The following is a 22,548-nucleotide window of genomic DNA, read 5'->3' as shown; positions in this document are numbered from 1 at the left end:
TGGATTAAATATTTAATGTCAAATAAGAGAGATTATTTAGCTAAACAAAATTAGATATATTTCTGTTGGTACACTGAAGGCAATCACTTTCTGGGAATTTGCAAACCCACACCTCTCTCACTCACACATGCACAACACCCACCCTCCTGCCTCTAGTGAGTCCTCACAAGTCCTGGAACTTGCAAGAATGGACCCTGGAAGTGGGCATGCCGGGTGAGAACAGTTCCTTTCAGTCACTACCCTACTGTATAACAACTGCTGTGGACACTCACTAAACCTCGTCCATCACACCATGGCCCTGGATTTTTTAAAGCAGGTGCTAAAAAAAGACACAAGGATGGAATATGGAACATGATCCCCTATGCCATCCATTCCCTTGGAGATGGTAAGAGGCACTCGGGGGAACTAAAGTGGAAATAGAGCTTCTTTGCAGGGGTCACAGTTAATGCGTCTGTACAATAAGAGGGGAGTGAAAAAGGGGAAGGTGGTATGCAAAGCTGATACTGATGGAAACCCTGTTACATAGGCAATGTTATTCAAGAACAATTTATCTGTGAGAAAATATGACACTTGTAATTTAGCCAAGTCCTTTGCAAGCTGTAGAGCCAGCTGCATGGGCTTGCCTGAGGCACTGAGTATGCCATCTGAGCAAGTTACAAGGAAATCTCGATTTAAATAAAAAGGAAAAAAAATAGTTCATGAATATTAGGCACTCTGTGTCCTGCCAGAATGTTCTCTTCTCATATCAAGGGTCTGATTCTTCAGAAGAAGTAGTTTTTTTGTCCTCTTTCAGGCTGCTGGCCGATTCAGTGAAGAGATAGTGTAGGAAGTAAAAATCATATTCATCCACGAAGTATCTCTGAAATAGAGCTTTCTGGATTGTCCTGTATTTCAAAGACTCATTCATGGGTACATGGTGTGTGATTCAGCCACAAGCAGAATGAGATTCCTCTTGTCAAACTGCAGACATCTGCAATTTCTCCATCTGAACAATCTGTCAACCCACCATAATCAAATAATCAGTGGAGAGAAATAAGTAGCTACACAGAACTGCTACTTCTAAAGTGGTTTGGATGTCAGTGTAATATAAGGTGATTTGTGCCTGAGGAGTGCCTACTTCTTTCCCCTGACAGTAGAGACATTTTTAGATGCCCACTGTAAAGTTAAGAGAAATGAATCCCCGCATGAGAGTATGCATCGTTTAAAAAAGATTTTGTCTGGATTACCACAAGGCATCCAAATCTTGCCTTATCAGCTTTTCTCTTTTACGCTGTCTGTGAGAGATTCTCAGTTTTCCACTCAAATCCCTCCTTTCCATCAAAGCACCATCATCTTTTCTCAAACTTTTCTCTCATTCTACCTGCAGGCTTGACAGTACTCAGCAGCCTCCTAAACTACAAGCATCCTACATAGCATGAGGCAAGATCTTCTGTGAAGTCTCAGTGTGCTGGGTGTTGATAAACTGGGATGACAGTGCAGCTGGTTGGGATTTTTAGATGAATATTTGTTGTTAGAAGATGATGGTTCACAGAAGCAAAAAGGACCAGCAGGGGCATACTGGTTCCAGACAAATTTTCCCAGTGGAGCTTTTTGCTTTATGATACTGCAAGGCACAGGGCAGGCTTGATTTGCTACTAGGAATAACCTGGGTTCATGTTCTGGGAGTACTCTAGTTACATTTGGAGGTTGAACTTCTCCCTCCCACACATGAAGTATCCACTATCAGCTACTCTAGCAAGCGTGGAAAAAGGAAAAGAGATGTCTTGCATTTTGTGGAAAACTTTGGGAGGTGTCAGCATAATTTGTATCTGATACGAGAACACATGTTTCCTCTAAAAATGTGAAAGAGAAAACTATTCTTGCCCAGGAGAGCCCAGGAAAGAGACTAACAAATATAAATGCTTCTCATGCTTGTTAGTAAAAGAGCTGAGCAGTGGAGTTTTAACTGACTTATATGAACCAATCACCTATAAAAAGTCCAGTTGTTTCAATAAAAAATTATGATGGGATCCAGACAGATTCAATTTTGGTGAAATACAGTTTGCACTGCTACTTTCCTTGCTGAAGCAAATGCATGCTGCTCAATTATTTCTCTGAAAGCTTTCATGAACGCAACAGAAATGACACTGGAAAAGTAAAGGAAAGACTGAAATAATTTCAAGGCTTTTTTATTTTCCAAGGTGAGGATGCATACTGTGTCTAGCACTCACTAAGCCTTGCAGCGAGTTTCTGCTTAGCTGGAGGTGCACACAAATGCTGGCAATGCTTCCAGTTGCTAGAGATGTGCCCAACTGTAGAAGATAGGGACAACTGAGTTTGTATTCAAAACATTGCCTTGCCCCAAGTAATCCAAGTGCTGTGCCTCGCCTTTGGACTAGATGAAGTGAAATACTATAACAATGCAAGATTTAGAGTTTGGAATTTTTTTGTAAACATGATAGTGACCTTATTGTGAGTGGTAGGTAGCCAATAGCCACTTCAGTTAGCATTCAGTACTATAATTAGCTATAAAGAGTTTTGACAGGATCAATAATTCACCCATTGATCTTTTACATTCATTATTTTGCATCTGAAGGGTGCCTAAGAATTAACTGGCAAATTATTTACTTAGGTGTTATCCTGTGAGAGAACTGCCTGCTTCCTAAAAGGCGAGGAAAAGAGATATTGCATGGATTTTAGGTGAGTTACTTGTCACCCCTTGTCTGTGGCTGGCAGGTCCTGGTGGCAGGGAAATGCGTGCTCTCCTCATCACCATTGATTGCAGCCAGTGCTGTGCTCTCTTTAGGCGCCCGCTGATCTGTATAAATCTCCAGGGTTGACCTACACCATTCTCTGCTTAAAGGCTTTTGGCAAGATCACATATGTCTTTAAGAGAGCTTTGTTTGCAGGATGGTGTGGGAGAACTGGGGGTGCAGAGTAACAGTGTCTGCTGCACCACGTGCGTAAATAGTCCAGATGAAGGACAAAAGGCAGGTGGAAAATTAGGACATGAACTTTTGTCTGTGGGACCAGCAGCCAGTTCCCTGTATGGCCAAATGACACAGATAATCATCAGGAATTTGTACCCTCTCCATCCTCACTCCTTGGCTGGCACCCACCCACAGTCTGCCTGCAGGTTTGCAAGGCATTCACACCATTTCTCCTGGTCTGATTTCTAACATAGTCAGTGCCATTCAGTATAGAAATGTCTGCATGCAACGACAAAAGGCCTGTGAAGAGAGATGAACGGCAAAGCAGCTCGGGGTGCAGCAGGCAATACACAGGCTGATCCCAGCCTGGGGAATGGCAGCTGCTGCCAGTAACCCCAGAGCTGGACTGTCTGAAGGCACCCCACCCCAACCTAGATTTTATCTACCTTATTGCATGCTTAATTAAGGAAAACAGCTTCCACGCTAGTATTTCCGTGCCAGTTCATGCTGCACAGTGATTTTCACCCGCTGAGGAACATGGCTGTGTTCATTTGAACCAACTTTTAGTCACCATGAAAACCCTTGTTTCCCCACGCCCCTTCCTTCTCCAAGCTCAGATAAATAGGAAGCTAGTTAATAAGAAAAAATGAATATGAAGCTAGGAAATACATTAAGGAAAAATAACTGAACAGCAACTCCAACTGTAGCATGTCTGTATTTCTGTCCTGCCTTCTTTTCAAACACTTTTGGAAACATGCCTGCTTCATGCAAGCTGGATTTGTATTTCAGGGAATGCATGTACGCTACTACTATGCTATAAATAAACATCTGCTGTACCAGGTCCTCTGGCTAAATTCATCCAACTTCTCTGAAGCCTCCTACCTATGCTATTTGCCTTTGGCTTTACACTGCCTGACCAGCGCAAAGAGCCCAACCAGAGCTAAATTTACCTGCCCTGTGTCTTGGAGATAACAAGATTGAAGTCTTGTCATATTTTTGTTGTTTAAATAATGCTGTAGTCTGGTGCCAATTAAAATAGAAAGAGTTTTTGTGGGTTTTAGACTGATTTACATCACTTCAGGTTGTGTCTGTAATTAATCTGAAACACGCTTGCACGCATGCAAGTTGTTGGCTTCAGTAGATCAGTTTCAGGAAAGCTGATGTGACTTCTGTGTGTAGACATAACCTAAAGTTCTGAGGGGACATAAGAGGGAAGAGATTGCAGAGACACAAGCTGACAATACTGTGTTACGGCTCCTCTCTCTTCCACCTCCTCTTTCTAGCTTCGCACTGCAGATTAACAGCATAAACTTCTAATGTGTGGCATCCTGCACCTATGCCTAACAAAGCTACTCTGATTATACTTCCCCAGCTTTTCACAGGAATCAAATGTTTGTTCTAAATCTCTTTTCAGGGCAGATCACACCCAACCTTGGAAAAAACGTCCTGGTTTTGTTGCAAGGATGAATTCAGTTTTATTACTGCAACAAATTTCTTGTCAGTTTTCTAACTGAAATTTAAATGAAGTTTAAAGGGAGTAGCACAAGTAAACTTCATGATTGCCTGGAATTTTTTAAAGAATTTTTATTGTCCAGGTTGGGTTCCATTTTGTGCTCCCTCATCTTGAATATTTATGTATTGTTGCAATATTCAGGTACATTCTTTATATTTGAAAGTAGAAATACTCAGGTGGCCATTCCTGAATTGTCAGTAAAAAAGTTCAAACTCGTTTAGTCGACTACCCTAGAGTTTAGAGAGTGGATTTGATAATCACAAGATCTTGCATCAGAAACCTAATTCTTGAGCCATGCAAAGCATGCTGCTTTAGATATCTTCTCTCTAAATATGCAGCTTTGGGAAGAAGTTGTGCTGAAACTTGGCTGAAGGTGAAGCCAGATTCAGGCAAATATGTGCTCCATTAAAATTTGCACAGTCTGATTATATGGCATGGCAAAAAATATTTACATTAAAGTTAAGCTACATATATTTTGATCCAATACTCATACATTTTTTAACTTCCTTGGGGATATTATGCAGCAATTATTTCTGTAAATCTATAGAGATGGAGAAGTTCAGTTTCATTAATTTAAACTTTTCCAAACTGTGAGAGACTTAGGTTTTTAATCGGGATCGTGTGCTTTGAACCCATTTCTGTCCTACATAATTAATACCATGATTAATTCCCAGGGGGTGTAATGCCAACATAGCAGGTTCTTGTATTACCATCTCCATAATCTCAGTGCAGGGGATGTACAAAGAGGTCACTGAGAAGCAACTATTCTGAATGCCCTTCCCTGGTAGTCAGGCTTTTGTAATGTTACTTGTTGAGATATCCTGGATCAGCTGCCCTGCAGCCGTAAACTTTTCCTGAGCAAAGACTACAGCTCCAACTACTTCCTTGTCTTTACTTCTAACTTTATTCAAGGAAAATAATGAGATATTTAGCTGAGGCAAAAATTCTCATATGCTTCTTCTATGGTTCTAGGAGAAACAGTTTGAGTGGGTTTTTTGGAGACCAGAATATTTCCCCCTTTTCCCAGTCACCCCCAAACAATCTAACAGCTCTCCTCTTGCAGTGAACAAGGAGCACAATTGTGTGTCAACCCTCTCCTTTACTTTCTGTTCCAAGGTCCATTCACATCCTGGGGCAAATATTTGCTTCACCAACCTTATTTTATTTCCAAATTCCAGGGTAGACACGAATGCTGCTGCAGAGGCAGTAAGGCTTCTTAGTTTTTTTCTGAGCTATTCTGTAATTGTTAAATAATATCTAGTTCCTTTTTTCTTTTTAAGAGTAGAAATTCTGTATTATTACAGCTAAATTTCTGTATCCTGAGCTATTTCAGGAAGTCATTATTTCAACAGTCAAAAGATATTTCATCTCTATGTTATGTTTTGGATCATGAACAAGATGACTTGTGATTTGATGGCAATGCTTGCTCTCTTCCAAGATGGTTTGGGGGATGTTAATGCTTGGAGTGGCAGAAAAATGGAATTTATCACTGATGTCAACTTGTGATTACACTGAACTGTGGAAAACAATGGGGCTTATTTTCTGGCTCTTGTGTTCAGTGTGGAGCAGCAGCACAGCAAAAAATGCGGGGTTTAACAGCTTGTGTTACTATCTGTGCGTTAAGTCTTCCAGTTTCGAGAAGAAAATCAAATCTAGCTGTTCTCCAGACAAATAATATTTCACAGTTCTTACTTTTATAATCAGCAGTTGTTTGTAGGGTGGGATATGAATAAAAGGTAAGAGTTAATTTAGTCACATGCTTGTATTATGTGCAAAGGCAGAATGGTGTCCATGTATTATAGATCTGTTAAATATCCAAGGGAAGTTGCATCATGCCAGTTTCAAGCCAAAGTTTAGATGTTTAACCTGTAAAATCCTCAAGATAGGGAGTTTTCAAGATTTTCTTTCAAATCCTGCTTAAATAGTTTATTTCAAAATGAGCCCTCTAAGTATTTACAACACAAGAACTGCAATGTAGGTTTACTGCCTGACAACAGAACTGACTGAAGTACAAATGAAACTGTCACCATTCAAGTTGAGCGAAACACAAAAAGGAAGAAAATGACACAAATGATGAAAACTAGTTTAGCATTTAAAGAGGTTCCATTATCGTTAATCTAAGATGCTGTTAATGCAGGCAGTTTACAGCACCTTGCATTCTCCATCTTTCCGTACATATTTGATGTTTCTTATCTTTAAAATCCTTGTTTTAATGATCACCTTTCTGCATTTATGTAGCACCCTGCAGAGCTGGGTCCTGGGCCAGGTCTGATGTTATTGCAAATTGTAGTGATGTATCTAACAGTAATAGTTACTCGTGCAAGGCATAGTGGGAAGCGTGTTCTCATGTGCATTTTCTAAAAAAATATCCTCTTATCCTCAATCAATTTATGATAGTACTTGTGAAAACTGTTCACAGAGAAGATAGCAATGAGGTAATTTCACTGACAAATCCCTTTAAAGATGAGTTTTAAGGCAGGAAATAAAAGAGAAACGTGGCACATATGAGCCCAGTACAAAAAGGGATGTAAATCCAGAATGAAAAAGGAAAGTCATTGCTGGCTAGCAACAAAAGGCACATGGAAGAAAGCTGTCTTAGTGATAGGGGTTACAAGATGAAAACTGAGCATGCAGGCAAGTGGGAGCAACACTGTGTAAATCATTTGCTCTTAAATTTACTTGTTTACTACTGTTGGAAGTAGTAATGGTGATAACAGCAACAACTCCAAAGTTATACTTTATGGTGTAGCAGAGGAGGCAATCAGCTCTTCAGGCAGTGCTTGCAGCTTGATGTACTCTAGCAACCATCACACATACATGAACCACAATTTGGTGAAGCTTGGTGCATTAATTTTGGGAATAACATACCAATCTAAGTGAGGGGGGATGAAGGACTAGAGAAGAGATTATCAGTAGTTATTAGAGTCCTGGGAGCAGTTGAAGCACACAGAAAAATTGTTCTAGGTAACTACAGGGCTGCAACTCTGACCTTAGAGTATACAAGGAGCTGTGTATGATGATAGCAGATGCAGTCTTCTGGGGGTTATGCTTTAAAGCTTCAACTTCTGAGCTATGAACATGTTACTATCAGTCCCTATGAACAGGGAACATGTTACTATCAGTGACACAGCTTGGTTATTGGTGAATAACAGAATTATTCACCAATATGATTTTGATCTGACAAAAGGGAATGCTGTTTCTGTGTTTGCTTTCAGTGACCAGCAAGGAAATTATAGAGAAGACCTTTTTGCTCGACCAACAAGCCTTGATATCAACTGGGGAAAGGAACTCGAAGTCTTCAGCATGGAGGAGACTTGGAATTTCATTACATCAACAACTGTCTTGAGAAAATGCTTTGGGAGGACCTGTGTTAGCTCTTCTGAAGGGTAGGGGGAAAGGGCGCAAGGAGCCTTGATGAGCTCCCTGCCATCAGTGCAGGCAGAAGTGACTTTTCCATGACGTGGTAGAGAGGTTAGTTGCAGCCATGAAGCTGGTTTGATGAATCTGTCAGGCAGTTTTTGTACCAAGTCACTGGAAAACAGCTGAAACCCTTACTCTTAGGACAGACTGGAGGTCTCTTTGAAGTGGGGCTCCAAAGGGGCTCTAAAGACTCTTTTTCTTTCCTAAACCTCACCTTTACCATCACCTAGATAATGCTACTCTGATTTCAAGTTGTGCAAGGATTTAACAGACATTTCAAAGGAAATATTTAAATAAAGGGATGAAAACAAATTCTAAAGGGATAAAATTCAGTGAGAGACATGGGCAAACTTAGCTAGATATCTGCCTTTGATAACCTTTACTAGATAGGACAGTACCTAGCCTCTATTGCCTGCACTGATGCCTTTGATATAGGACCACAGGAGAAGTTATTTCAGCTGGAGAAAAGGGCTGAAGGACCAGCTACGGGGAGACAACTGTGGCTTGTGCCAGAAGGGTCCCTGTCAGACTGGGAAGAGGTCATGATTGTAACTCTGGCTCCAGTCCTGTTTTATGTGTTTGTTAGTGATCTTGTCACAGAGAGTACTTGTTTGCTAATGGAATTTGCTGACAACATGGTTTTAGGACAGAGAGGATTCCTACAAGAAAAAAAAAAAAAAAGGGATGAATGTGATAAATAAATAATAGAATCAAGATTAGATCTAACACTACAAAGTGGAAGCTCATGTGTTTAGGGAAGAATAACAGCACTTTCTTGCAATATGACAGGAGTTACCTGTCAAAAATTTCAGAGAAGTCAGAAACATCTATAGCAGTAATGGAGAAAAAAAATCACTTAGGATGCTAAAATACATCAGAGATTTCCATAGGGATTAGCTCCACTATAGGGACAGATTTCACTATATACACTCCTCAGCAAAGCACTGGTGAGACCTATCCTGGGTGTTGTCCTGGTCATGCATAATCAAGTATTATGAACTCACATGATAATATTTGTAGAAAACAGTATTGCCATGACATCAATGATGCTTTAGAACATACTAAAAATATATTACTTTGCCCAGAAAAATGAATCGCTTTCTAGGAATGCCTCAAGGGTACAAAGGCCAGGGAGGGAAGGAACTACTTAAACTAAAGACCAATGCTGTCACTGCAATAAATGCATGTCTAGAACAGAAAGAAGTTCCTGGCAGAGAAATAAGGATTCAGATCTTCTAGTTAGAGTGGTAGGTCCAAAACATCTTACCTCTTCCTCCTCAATAGCAGTGTTTGACAGAGATGGGCAAAAAGCTGCAATGATTAGAAACCAGACTGATCTGCACAGAATAAAGATTTAGTCATGAAATACCAAATATGATTTCATTATGGTTCTATTGCAATAGCTGTCTTGTCTGTTCATGGCTGGTGTTGCCACTGAAATATCACCTGAATGGGATGCCTGAGAGGTCTAAGAAGGGTGCTCTTCCCAACACTATGATCCACTGGAATTTCATGACGAAAACAGGGACAGGAGTGACGTTCATATGCCAAAACTCAAATGGAGTGCCCAATTACATGAGTAAGTGATGTGTTGATGGAGCTACACCCACCTAAACCAGCAGGATCTTCTGTAGCTGTTAGCAGTGCAATGCCCAGGACACGGAGCATGCTGGGATGTGATTCTGCCCAGTAAAGGCCAATACAGTGTGGGGATACGCATCACACCTCACCTCACAGAAGTGCTATGGGGAGTCTTTTGCTGGAAACTGAGGCATGAGCTATTAGCCATCTTCAAGTTTTCAACAGGATATAGGTTATTAATTGAGACAGCTTGTCTCCTCTTTACTAAGAAAACAAGCATGAAGGATCTCTTCATCATGTCCAAGGTTGGACCCCTCCAGACATCCTGCCTTTCTTAAAATAACTCTTGTTGTGCCCTGATTAGGGAAGTTTATCTTCTCCAGATCCTGTTACACATAGTGCTTGTGTAACCCAAAGCACAAATGTGTATTATTCTTTATTTTTGTGTACACACCGGAGTGTGAGTATGTGTGCATACTAACCTTTTCAACATTTTTGTTTTATTTACAAAGTATTTACTAGTAATTAACTATATACGTGATATATCAGTAGCTGAATTCAGCCAAGGAAGCAGGCTTGAGAAAACGATGGAAAGGTAAAAAGGCCATACATTCAGATGTCTTTTGGCTCAACGGATTCACTGAATTCCCCATTTCTGGTCAACAAGTACTAATCTACCTACATGCCAACCAGAAGCTATTAGGGAATAGCAGAAACAAATACCTGTTTCAATATTGCTCAGTTTTCTTGGGGTCAGAGGTAGGGTTATCAGTGTGACTGAAGGAGTACATGCACACTATCTAGTTGTGTGTTGGAAGGAAATGGGAGGTTATTATAGTGCAGAAATTGTTCTATTTTGGAGTGTTTTGAGGCTTGGCTGGCATGAGTTATGAATTGAGATAATTCCTACAAGTAGTCTCCTCAATATATTTTTCTTACATTTTTATTTTGATAGAAAAAGTTAAAGCAACTTTACCTTCATGAAGAATGCCACCTGGGAAAAGTAATGGAATACTTTTACTTTTGGATGTTATTATGAACTTACATGCACTTACAGGTACATAGATAATTTAACAGTTTAGGATGAATAATTATTCGGATGAATTTAGATATGAACTTGTACAAGATAGATGGCATTATTAATTGCTAGATCAAGGGCTTTGAGAAAGATTAATTTATGTAGTCCATTGACATAGATTTACTGGGTGATTCTTGAAGTATTTTAGGAACTCTGTGTTAGCATTTCAGCTTATAAAACTTATATTTAAGGAGATATGCCTTATGAAAATACTGCAAGACAATGTTTACAAGGTATTGTGTCGGTTTTGGGTTGGTTTTTGTTTTGTTTGTTGTTTTTTTGTTTGTTTGTTTGTTTTTTTGTTTTTTGTTTTTTTTTTTTTACAGAGAAGTTGTCCTGGAAGTAAAAAGCAAAATAATAAATCCAGTTATAAGTTCTTTGAAATGACAGGATTTCTTTCGAGGCTTGTTCGCTGCTTTCTGTTTTCTCTTTCTTGTCTCTTCTTTTATATTTTTTAGTAGAAAAAGAAGTTTAAAAACTTGAATAGAGTGAAAGACAAGACATAATAGCAATTTCATTTCAATTATTACACTTTTTTCTAAGACTAAAGGGTAAAAATTTGTAGTGGGAAATGTCACATTTACTAAAATTATTGACTTTAAAGTATTTATTTGCCTCAATTGTTAACTCATGATTACTGGAGGGGTGACTGTGTAAATACAGTTTGCTCCATCTACCACAATGTAATACTACTCAATCTGTTTCACAGTTCCTAAGAAGTCACTAATAAAAATATGCAGCTGCCTCAAATTTTACTATTTTCAAATAGCAAATTTAGCCCTCAGAGTTTTTGCAAGCAAACAGAAGGCATATGTATTCTAAGGGAGTCAACAGTCTAGTACTAATGTGTTTGAAAATGCTTTACATCCGAATGGCTGTGTTTGCCATTTGCTGTGACGCAGCAGGAATAAAACTTCTTTTGCCGAGCTGCGATGCTGGGTGCTGGTCACTTGCTACATGCTGCCATTCGCAGCTGTGCTGCCTGAGAACGGGGGAAGAATTCTCCTCATTTTATACCTTATACATCACTTGCTTATTTAGCCTAAAGTACCCTTCCCTCCCATCTGGGAGGCTGCATATGTCTAAGGTCAGTTAAGGGAATTCTGTTCCTTATTAATGAAAGCTGTTTTAAAATAAACCGACCACGTGTAAAAAACCAGAGAGTTAAGCAAAGCTATAAAATCTCAAAATGGATATTAATTCTTTTTTTCCACCCTAGAGTGAAAAAAGTGTTTTGTAAAGAGGGTTTTTTTCTTTCTGGGACTTCATTGCTCACATCATAAAGCTCAAATTAAGACTGCACTTTGCTGTATAGGTGAAAAGCTGTATCTTCAGATGACGTAGATTATGAAGCAACTCAGCACTCTCCAGATTTAATTCTGACAGGCAGGAGCAGGTGAATGTCATGCAGTGTAACCTTGGAAAGATGACCCCACATGACTATTAATTTACATTTGATAGTTGTAAGATAAAGTAAGGGTTAATTAAGGAACTTCTAGAAAGGGCACAGGATGTTCAGGTGAAAGGTGGAGCAAGGAATGTGCTGACCCAGAAATAGGCTGCCTGCTTTATGTTATTATTTTATTTTTTCCCAAGACCTTCAAGTGATTGTAAATCTCTACAGTAAAATGTTCTCTGTGTTAACCTGAGTATAATGTGTCTTTCAAACTCCTGAGTGACTGAGGCACTGGTTTACCATAGTGTGCTGTAAGAGTACTGGAGGCTAGGATGGTGCCATGTAGACAGAGAGCAAAGCAGGCACACTTTGCAGTATTTTGTTATGAACCTTTGAAAAAAATTATTTTCACTGGAGGCAAGCTTGAAAAAATGGGCAGGACCCAAAAAACCTTCAATGACACTTTTCTTTCATTCTTTTTCTGCCACTTTTTTTTTTTTTTTCTGCTAGGGATCATCCACATTTCTCAGTACCAGGGTAAAGAAGACATTGCTCTTGGTAAGAATCTTGCTGTTGCAGCTTGTCTGTTGTACATCATATCTGTTAGTTTAATTTGCTGTTAGCAGTAATACTGTATTAATATATTTTATCTTTTCCTGTCCCCTTGCTTTCTCTTTGTCAGACTGTTGATTTTGCGTTGCTAAAGTCTGGTGCCAAAACTAAACGCAGATGCAGATGAGCTATTGTATCATCAGCCAAAGATCCTATATTTGGAAAGGAAGAGTTTGCTTTGACCCCATCTACTTTTTCTGGCTGATGAATTAAGTTAGAAAGAATGTAAAAAAGCAGTAAGCGCTGGTGCAGAAGAGACATTTCTGTTTGCAATATTTTGTGGCTGTGTGGTTTTATTTTTTTCTGTTAAGAATCCGAAATTACTGCACCTTCCCAGGAAGTAGGAAAGACTGTTCTCATTAGCCAGTGAGTAAAACGGCTCTTTTATTGAGAACAAGCCTTGAATCTTCTAGGCTGTGGTTTCCTCCTTTCTGATAAATATCTCCTACCCTTTCTCATTTGTTCTCAGGCATTGCAGCCCTCCACATTGCACCATCTGGGCTGCAGACGCTGATTCATGTCATTGGAAGTAAGAGAGACCCTTGCTTTCATGGGGAGAACTGTGTTTTATAGCCCTTTCAGTCATCTCTAAGTGCATCTCTCAGGTCATATCTCTGCTCCTCTGTTTCACCTCCCTGGTGGAAGTTCATAATCCGTTCAGTAAGACGGATTGGTTGGCTCAGTTTTGATCTTCTAGCCATGGTATTCTAACAGCCACAGCACAGTTTTGCACTTGAAAATCTTCTTTCCCTGGGGATCTTTGAAGGTGCTGGGAGTGGCTCAAACCCCATCTGAATCACAGTCAAAAGGAAGCTTATAATTATACTTCCTCTCATTTAAACCTACATCTTTCCACACAGTCTTTATTAAGAAAGCCAGACCTGTTACCTCCGCCTCTGGACCAGAGGCAGCAGACTGCTCTGCTGTGCTTCCTCCTTCCCCTTTCTCCTCCCAGGGGACCACTGATTGCCACTGCATTTACTCCCAGCCTGACCACTGTTGACCAACCTCGGTCACTCACACACCTCTTCAAAGCTCTTTGCAATAATTAATGAAGCAGTAATTTCCTGTCCCCTTGCTCTCTCTTTGTCAGACTGTTGATTTTGCACTGTAAAAGTTTGGTGCCAGAACTAAATTCCTGTATTTATGTGTATGTTTTCATTATCTCCGTGTCACTCACGTTCAGGTAGTGAGGCAGGCTGATGGGTACTCTGGGTACCCAGACACCCAGACCAGATAGCCCGTAACTCCAAGGAATTTGAGAGACCAGGAACATTAGCACTTCCTCGGTTCCCCAGTTATTTGTATTTTCTTCTTCTCTGGAACATGGTGGGCAACGACATTCATCTTACTTATACTGAGTACTGAAGGAAAAACATTGCATCGGAATCAGACTAACCAACATTTCTCTATGTCATTGTCCTCCACAGCAGACATACTTAGTACTGAAGCATTATGGATCTCCAACTCATGTATGATACATTTGATGTATATTGGACTTTTTCAGTCTCTTGATATCTCCAGATTTGCTGTTATGAAGTAACTAACCATGAAAATTCACAGCCATAAAAATTCATCATGTGACTGAACTTCCCTACCTGCCAATAATACAACATATAGCACTGAATTTTTCTAGCATTCTTTATCATCCTTAAGTCAGGAATGACAAACACCTTTGTTACAAAGTGACACAGTTCAGTAAAGTTCCTTAATGACTGTCTTCCTATCTATAAAGAGTTCCCATAGTACAAGATTTAAATATTCAGGCCTGTTTATTAATTCAAGGCCTGGATCTAGTGGATGACTTTGCATCAGCTACTGGTAAAAGGTTACACTCTAATTTTGTGTTTGATTGGTTTGGAATTACTCAAAGATTTAAAGTAACTTCCTTTTTTTTTTTTTTCTTTTTTCTTTTTTAATAAATAATAAATAAAAAAATTTGTGTGCCAATACTGCAGGCTTGAAACTATATGAGTCCTGTATGTTGGAGAAGTGGCATTCTGAAATAGTGTTACAAACAGATTTTAGAGACAGAAATAAGAATGTTAGCATGGAGTTCCCTCAGCTGATGAAAGGGATTATGTGATCTGATTGCCTGATTGCCTGTGATATCCTGGGAGCGAAGAGATCCCTTCTGGTCTTACGCTTAGTGAAGAAGAAAAGGAAAAATACACCTTTAGTTGCGGTTAACCATCATATCTAGACACCTTCATCAGGAGTTCATTTTATGCAGGAAGATGCAGTGATAGATTTTGAAACATCAGTCCAAAAAACACCGGCATTTGTATAACACAACCAAAGCAAAATGGCTCGGTGAGGTCAGGGGGGAATCGTCCCTGTAGAAGGGAATGAAACATGAGGACACTTGACTTGAGGAACCCCTTGGCATTCAGGTGAGCAAAGTTCAGAGAATCTCTGTGCCTGGGCTTGTAGGTAAAAATTAGCGGTCACAGATCTTCCCCCTGTTCACATCATGCAGTATGCTCATGTAAGACGCCCAGGCTTCAGCCCTCACCACCCCGGCAGCCCCCTGAAAGGCTGATGGAGTACAGGACAGGGGAGCACAGGGGCCTCTCTGCGCACCGCCCCCCGCCAGGCTAGGGGGAAATTTCCTGATACAGATTTTTTATGGACGGAACTCTTTTTCTCATCTGCATATGACATTTTACCCTGCGGCATGAAACCCAAGGAAGACTCAGGATTGAAACATAAGCCTTTCCTAGACCTGGTGGAGGGAGGGTTAGTATCAGGACTGCAATTTCCATCCGTCTTAGCATCAGTATTGTACAAATGATCATTTTCATGGTGTATTTTTAGCCAGTGTTCAAAAGTCTCATAACTTTTGATACCATATGGAGTCAGTGAGTTATTTCTAAAGAAATAAATTGGCTTTTCTGGTCTTTGAAATGATTTTATTTTTCTTATTTCTTGGGTGTTTTTTTTGCCTCTTTTGGGTTTTTTGTTGCTTGTTTGGGTTTTTTTTGTTGTGTTTATTTTTTTTTTTTAAATCTTTAGATCCTTAATCCTGAGATTAAGATCCTTAATCCTAAAATTATTAATTATTAAACCCGAGAAACAACTCAACCAGATAAATAAATCCAATGGTAAAGCAGAATTTAACTCTGAGAATGTAAGTTCACAAAGTAATTGGCCTGCAGGTAACTTAAAACACTATTGTTTGGATATGTCTGTCTTGCAGTAGATGAACTGCAGTAAATCTGACAGGAAAGACAGAGGCAATATTAATAATTTGCCGGCAATATGTTTAAAGATGAAAACTAGCTGTATGAAAAAAGCAATGTATTTGCAGGAACAAGAAAAGATATTACCACTATATATTTTAATTTTTAAAAAAAAGTGGTTTTAATTATCAGATGTTGAATTTGATGATATATTTTGGAAGTAATTTAAATTGGCATTTAAATTATCAATGGTTTTCATTATTTCAGAATTAGTCTTAAAATTCTTAAATTCTAGTAACTGATAATAATATTTTAAAACATTTTAAAAAATTATAATCAGCTAACAAAATCTTTGAAATATCTCAAAATTCCTGGAAAGATGTGGAATAATATAATAATTTAGGAAGAGATTTTTAGTCTTCGTAATCCAGACAAGGCATAGAAAGCTTCTCCTTTTTGATCTCAAGCTAGCAAAAAATTTAAGCGTATATGAAGAGGATTAAGCTGAGTATAAAATGAACACATGAATATGAACATAAATATAATTGTATAAATACAAAATTATAAATTTATGAGTATAGACTTTACGCATTGGAAAAAATCTGAAATCGAAAAAGATATTTTAATAAGGATAAAAACTATAGTAAGCTGAACATGCAGGGAAATGTCCAAAGAAATAAAGATTTAACTTAATAAAGGCTAAAAATAGCCTCATAAATTATTGGTTTGATCCTGGAGAAAATTAAGAATGTTTAAAAATTATATTTATCGAACAGTTGCATCATAGAATCAAGGTGCTAGATTTTTGCTTGAAAAATATCTCCAAAGTGTGTGGAAGAGCAAGGGCTTAAATTCAGTGAGAAGTGAATTAGGAAAGCCTTGGCATGCTCTTTGTTTGAGGAATATCAGTAGTGTAAGCTAGAAGTGGGCAAACAGTGCAATAACAAAAAGTGACTCAAGGGAGACAGGATGTTTGTCTTTGATGGGAAAAGAAAAAGGAAAAAGAGATTTTGATGCATAACAGTAAAAGGAGATCTTTTAAAAGTCTTCCTGGAAAGCAAACACATTCTTTCATTTTCTCTGCAACTTTGTCAAACGTGTGAAAGATTTGATACCTTGAGAGGCTGCAAGTCCTGCTCTCTGGTGCTCCTGAGCCCAGGGAATTTTGTGGCTCCATGTGCGTCCCTTAATGTCAGGTTACAGATGAAGGCGATCAAAGTAATACTGATTTATGTGGTGGGAGAAAGTAATGAAGGCAGCAATATGTGCATGGATTCCTGCAAAGCAGCTTCAGAGAAGCCTGAGAGAGCTGGTGCCAGTGGTTATTGATTCAGGAACAGGATATCTCAAGGACAGGGCTTGTCATGTGGGAACTGCAATGGGATAGCAAAATGCACTGTCCGGCCCTGACAAAATGGGCTTAGCTAGAGGTCAGCATGCTTAAACAAGTTTTTTGCTACTTGATATTATTCTCTGTGGTGCTATCCCCTGTCATCCTTCAATTGTGTGTAATACTTATTTTCCTTTCTAAAATAAAAGATGGACTTACCAAAATGCCCTCTCCAGCTGAGCAGGCCATTGCCCCAGCACTGACATCTCCACCTGTCCACACCTTCCACACGGACACATCCACAGACTCACCTGGGTCACAAGGATTCACAAAAGATTTATGTGAGAAGCGACACAGAAGTGGTCACTGCACAGGAGATCTGCATTACTGGGATCTCCTTAAGGTTGAAAGCAGAATCAGTGGAAAACAACCTTCACAATCTTTCATTATTTTGCATGTACATTTTTCTGAAGTTCAGTTATTACCATGACTACTACCACTCAGCGAGAACAAGCCAAACTGCAATGAGTGGTGCTTTGTGAACAAAACAGAAGCAGCACAGAAGTGACTGATAGCAGACTGCCAGAGACCCTTTCTGAAGATTCACAGAGGAGCTGGAATAGAGGATCTTCCGTACCCCAGTGGCTTCCTGGACTTCATGGTGACCTGCAGGCTGGCTTCGCTGTGGGGATGTGAGTGCCTCGTGCACAGGTTCCGTTGCAGAGTGTCTCAGAGTCAGGCACCTCCACTGAAGGGAAAGTTGATGAAAGTGCTCAAGAGAGTCTCCAAATTCCTCTTTGTTGCAGTTTGTCCTGCTTAGCTGAGTGAAAATTTGCCACTCTTGGAAAATAAAATGTTTAGGTACCTGTCGTCTTAACATGTCCTTTTCCAGGAGTTAAAAATGGCCCTGGTAACCACCTGAAAGACCTGGACCTTAATTAAAGAAATGACTTTGCAGGGAAGGTAGGCAATTTTTTTTATACTTGTAAGACCAGCAGCAGATCATTTGCAGCATTGCTACTGAGCAACAGGTAGAGAAAGTTTCATGCAGAAGACCTGAGAAATATGATTTAGTGAGGCCTTAGAATTCCACATTCATAAACTTGAGCAAGGCATGGAAAGAAACCCGGCTTTGGTTATTTGTCCAGCTTTCTTGGAACAGAGCTGCTGGTAATGACTCTGCAGCTGGAGGAGATGGTGGAAGAGTGTTCATGAGGAGCGCTGCAAATTCATCCCCCTTAGCTTTTGCAGAGGGGATAAAGTGTCGGTAAGATGAGCTTTCAAATTGCAAGCTCACAGTTTTTCATGCTGTCAGTATTATGATACTACACCTCCCCAGAGCACGTGGAGGTTTGAGTGAGAAGTTTCAAAAGCTAGACTGGGTATCGCTGAGAGTCCTGAGAGTGCCAAGGCTCCTGCACAGGCGGGAGAGAGGAGCTGGATAAGCATGTCAAGGTTTTCTGGCTCTGCCTCCACAGGCAGATGCTTCGTTTGCTCACAGATATTCAAAAGTTGCTATTTTTATGCAAAGCAAATAGGACCGTATTTCTTGATGTGCTGTGAGAGCAAGTGTATTGTTTCTGTTATTGACCCGGAGCTGCAGCTCTGGGGCAGGACTAGGCTCTACCAGGAGCTGTACATTGGACAGGAGTTTCCACCCTGTCTGGACGATTCGAAAATGGGTGGCTTCAGGTGGAGGAGGATGAGGAAGCTTGGAGTCAGCAGTGAACATCTTCACACACCGTGAACTGAGCGTACCAGTGGTTTTCCTTACATCATGTTCTTACTCTCCCTATCCAGTGAATGAAAAATGCAGGGCTTGGCTGACATTTAAGCCAGCAGCTTAACCATCCACTCACATAAAACCAGCCTGTATTTCCACAGGAGGTATCAGTGTAGTGCCCCAATTAATTTAATTTTTCATCATTAAAATGTAAAGAAAGGTAATACAGCAAGCGTAACGTAACATGACAGAAGTAGGAAATAGGGCAAAATAGATCACATTAATCTCAGCTCATGTGATCCTTCTATGCCATGAGTCAGATGGACAGCAATGGTTCATTAATTGTGTGAGGAGCTGTGGCCTGGAGAGAGATGGCCAACAGACATGTTCTTGTCCTGGAAGTCTCTTTATTTGGACTTATATATATTTTCAAAATATATATGTATTTTGAGAATATATATGGTTACTGAGTAAAATCAGAGTTGTCTAGAAATGTTAGCACTGTAGGAATTGCCTTCTTCTTCCACTAAAATAAATGAAGGAAATATGTTTAAGCATTCGCATGGGAGTGATGAGTGATTTAACATAATTACGTATGAATTAATGTGGTTTTGCTACTCCTTAATGGATTTCTCTGCTGCCCAGCCTACCCTTCTCTGTGTCTGGAGACTTACCCTTCAGCAGGCAGCCTCAGCCTGTGGGCCATGGCTGAGGTCAGTCAAAGGCAACTGTGAGGCTATTGTGGATATGTTTAAATCTGTGAGACTGGAAACCATAACAAATCCACTGGGTTCATATTAGCACCTTGCAAATCAAAACAGCTTGAGTATTGCTGCTGCCAGTCTAAATAGCTACTCAGGTAGGTACAAGAACGAGCATTAAGCACAGATGTCAGCTGTATTTTGATTCAGCCAAGGCTCTGTTTCTCAGATTTTGCCCTCCTGTACATCAGCCTCACTTGCTTGAAGCTGAAAATATCTTGTAATTAGCCTAGACCTGCCAACTTTTAAAATGTGTTTCCTCCTCCCTTTTCTCTGCCATTTGCTCAGTGTCTTTTCCTGACTTAGCTAGCTTTGTGCAGGTAATTACTTTATAAATATATACAGAAGTGTGTATGTAAATATATACTTCATATATTCCAGGGAGATGTTACAGCAGCCTTCCAGTACTTGAAGGGGGCCTACAGGAAAGGTGGAGAGGGACTCTTTATCAGGGAGTGTAGTGATAGGATGAGGGGTATGATTTTAAACTAAAAGAGGATGGATTTAGATTAGATATAAGGAGCAAATTCTTTACTGCGAAGATGGTGAGATGCTGGAACAGGTTGCACGGAGAAGCTGTGGCTGCCCCCTCCCTGGCAGTGTTCCAGGCCAGGTTGGATGGGGCTTTGAGCAACCTGGTCTCGTGGAAGGTGTCCCTGCCCATGCCAAGGGGGTTGGAACTAGATGGTCTTTAAGGTCCCTTCCAACTCAAACCATTCTATAATTCTATACAACAGAAATGCCTATAAACTTGGGGAGTTTTAAACCTCCTTTTTTCCTTCCTCCTTGCCCAGTGCTTTTTGTGGACTCTCTGCTGCTGTTGCTTGTGTTTTTTCTGGCTGTTGTTAATTTAGCGGTCCATACTTCCTCCAAATCCATGCCAGGATATAAACCTGTCAAGTTTAAACTATTTGTATTGATCTCAGAATACTCTATATATGGATTTTAAGGAATTTCCTTTGACAGATATACAAATATATGCACTTTGGAGCTAACAAGGTGATCCTCTCACAGAATAGACTGAAACAGTGTTACTGTCTTGGAAAAGGATATATCATCTTCCTAGATCTCATTACTTGGTTAAAAAAAAAAAAAAAAAAAAAATCCCACCAGAAACAATTTTGTCTTTGCTGTTTCTCTGTACTTTTTCTGAAACCCCTGTTAGGAATATGTCTTAATTTTATTGATTAGGAGTAGTGTTATAATAAATCCTAATTTATAATATAGCACATTTTTCCTTATCTTAAATTTAAATACAATTAAAACCAAATGTTAGTGTCTGGTCCAAGTTAAAAGTTACAGTAATGGGTGTTAACTAACATCTGCTAAAACATGACCAGTCTCTCTGTGTGATTGTATCTACAACAGTGAAAAGGTTATGTTCTTGGAAAAAACAGGCTTTGAAATGAAAACTAAGAAAGGAGCATAGGCCTGAGCAATGTGAGGAAAGGTGATGAGCTCAGGAATTCTCTTTAAGAAGCTCCGTGCTCTGGGAAGCTCTTAAACGGTCCAGCTGAGTGCTTTTAAACATAAAAGCTGCAAAATTTACTTTTGGAAAAGGGACTTTTTAGAAAATATGTATGGACCTTCTCCTCACTACTCACTCCCCTTCTATTTTTTGGCAAAAAAAAAAAAAAAAAGAAAAAGAAAACAAAAAAAAGAAAACTCACAATTTTATAAAATGTCAGTTTTGAACTGTCAGTCGTGAAGTTTTAAGCTGTACTCCCTATGGTCTCCTAAGAAATAGCTTTCAAGGTCATGAAATTAGTAAAAAATCTCCGCTTCTCATAATGAAGTTTTTATGCTTGCCTTTCAGATTTAGAAACTGGCCCTCCATGTGTCTGGGATTTGTGGGCTGAAGCTTGATGGCTGCCTTTCTAGAGGACAAACAAAGTCTCTATTACAAAAAAAAAAAAAAAACCAAAAAACGTGCAGAGTGTGGTCCTGCCTGTCAGTCACCTGTAATTTCTTTTGTGGCAACCCAAAGAGATAAGAACAGAGCAGCCTCAGCCCAGCAACTGTTCCCAAGCAAAGGACCCTGCAAAAGATGGGTGATGGGAGAAGGTTTGTTGTGACTAATGCAAACTGATAGTCCTTGCAAGAGGATGGCAGCGCCCGGGGGCTGTTCGCCTCCTGTTGTTGCAAGGGAGCCTGTGGAAAGCAGCCGGGGTCAGAAGAAGCTGTTAATATTCCCTCTCTGGAAAAGCAAATGAGTGCTGGCGTTAATGAGCGTGGAAAAATTCTGTGATAGTGCCCCTGTGTATTTCAAAGGCTGAAAGTAATCTTTGCTTTTTTAATCTTTTCTCTTTGAATTTAAGGCAGCTAAATAATAAATATGCAGAGATAAGAACTTTTGTATTAGGATGTACAGGGTGTTTTCAGTGACACTGCTTGCTAGAAGGGGCTGAAATAGAGGAAATTTCCCTTTTGGTGTATATTTTTTATATATACATATTTTTTAAGATGGTTATTTATTTACCACCATCTCCCTTATTTCTCTAGCTTTTCCTGTGACTGGCCCTTGATGTTCCTTCTGATGCATTTTTTTGCTGTCTTTATATTGTTTCTCAAAAAGAACTTACAATGCCATAAACAAACCATTACCAAACATATTACCTTCTTCCGAATTAAAAACCTCTTTATCAGATGCTGGCCACCATTTTTGGGTCCTTTGTCCTGCACTGTTTTGAACGCTGTCCTGAGACTCCCAGCTGGGAAGAGAAGACGAAGCTTTTCCTTTGCTTTCTCCCCAGCCCATTCCTTCTCTGTCTGTCAAATGTCAGATGAGATTATGCTGTCCTAAGGAGAGAGATCCTTGCCCTGGCACCATAAGAAACCATGTAATTGATGGTCATGTGGGGGTGGTGGGAAGCGGGATCGGCCGGTCTTGGGCACGAGTGATAATCTAGCCTGGTTTTACACGCCCAGAGCCCTGGCTAGTCTCACAGTTTAAACTGCAAATGATGGTAAGAGGATGATAATAATAATAATAAGGCATCAGCGTGGGTGATGCCACTCCTACTGTGAATAGCCAGGAAGCCGG

General features: G+C 39.8%; 1 protein-coding gene across 1 annotated transcript in view; it reads left to right on the top strand.

Moving 5' to 3' along the window:
• Nucleotides 1-21,385, top strand: part of LY96 (lymphocyte antigen 96) — a 53,839-nt gene extending 32,454 nt beyond the window's left edge. Inside the window, exon 7 of the mRNA XM_074898829.1 lies at nucleotides 21,322-21,385. Within this exon, the coding sequence (XP_074754930.1) occupies nucleotides 21,322-21,327 (6 nt within the window). The 3' untranslated portion in view covers nucleotides 21,328-21,385. The remainder of the gene's footprint in view (nucleotides 1-21,321) is intronic.
• The last annotated feature ends 1,163 nt before the right edge of the window (nucleotides 21,386-22,548 follow it).

This window comes from Athene noctua, chromosome 2 (genome assembly GCF_965140245.1).
Source record: "Athene noctua chromosome 2, bAthNoc1.hap1.1, whole genome shotgun sequence".
Classification (NCBI taxonomy): Eukaryota; Metazoa; Chordata; class Aves; order Strigiformes; family Strigidae; genus Athene; species Athene noctua.
The sequence above is the reverse complement of the archived record's forward strand: the minus strand, read 5'-3'. Positions and strand labels throughout refer to the sequence as shown.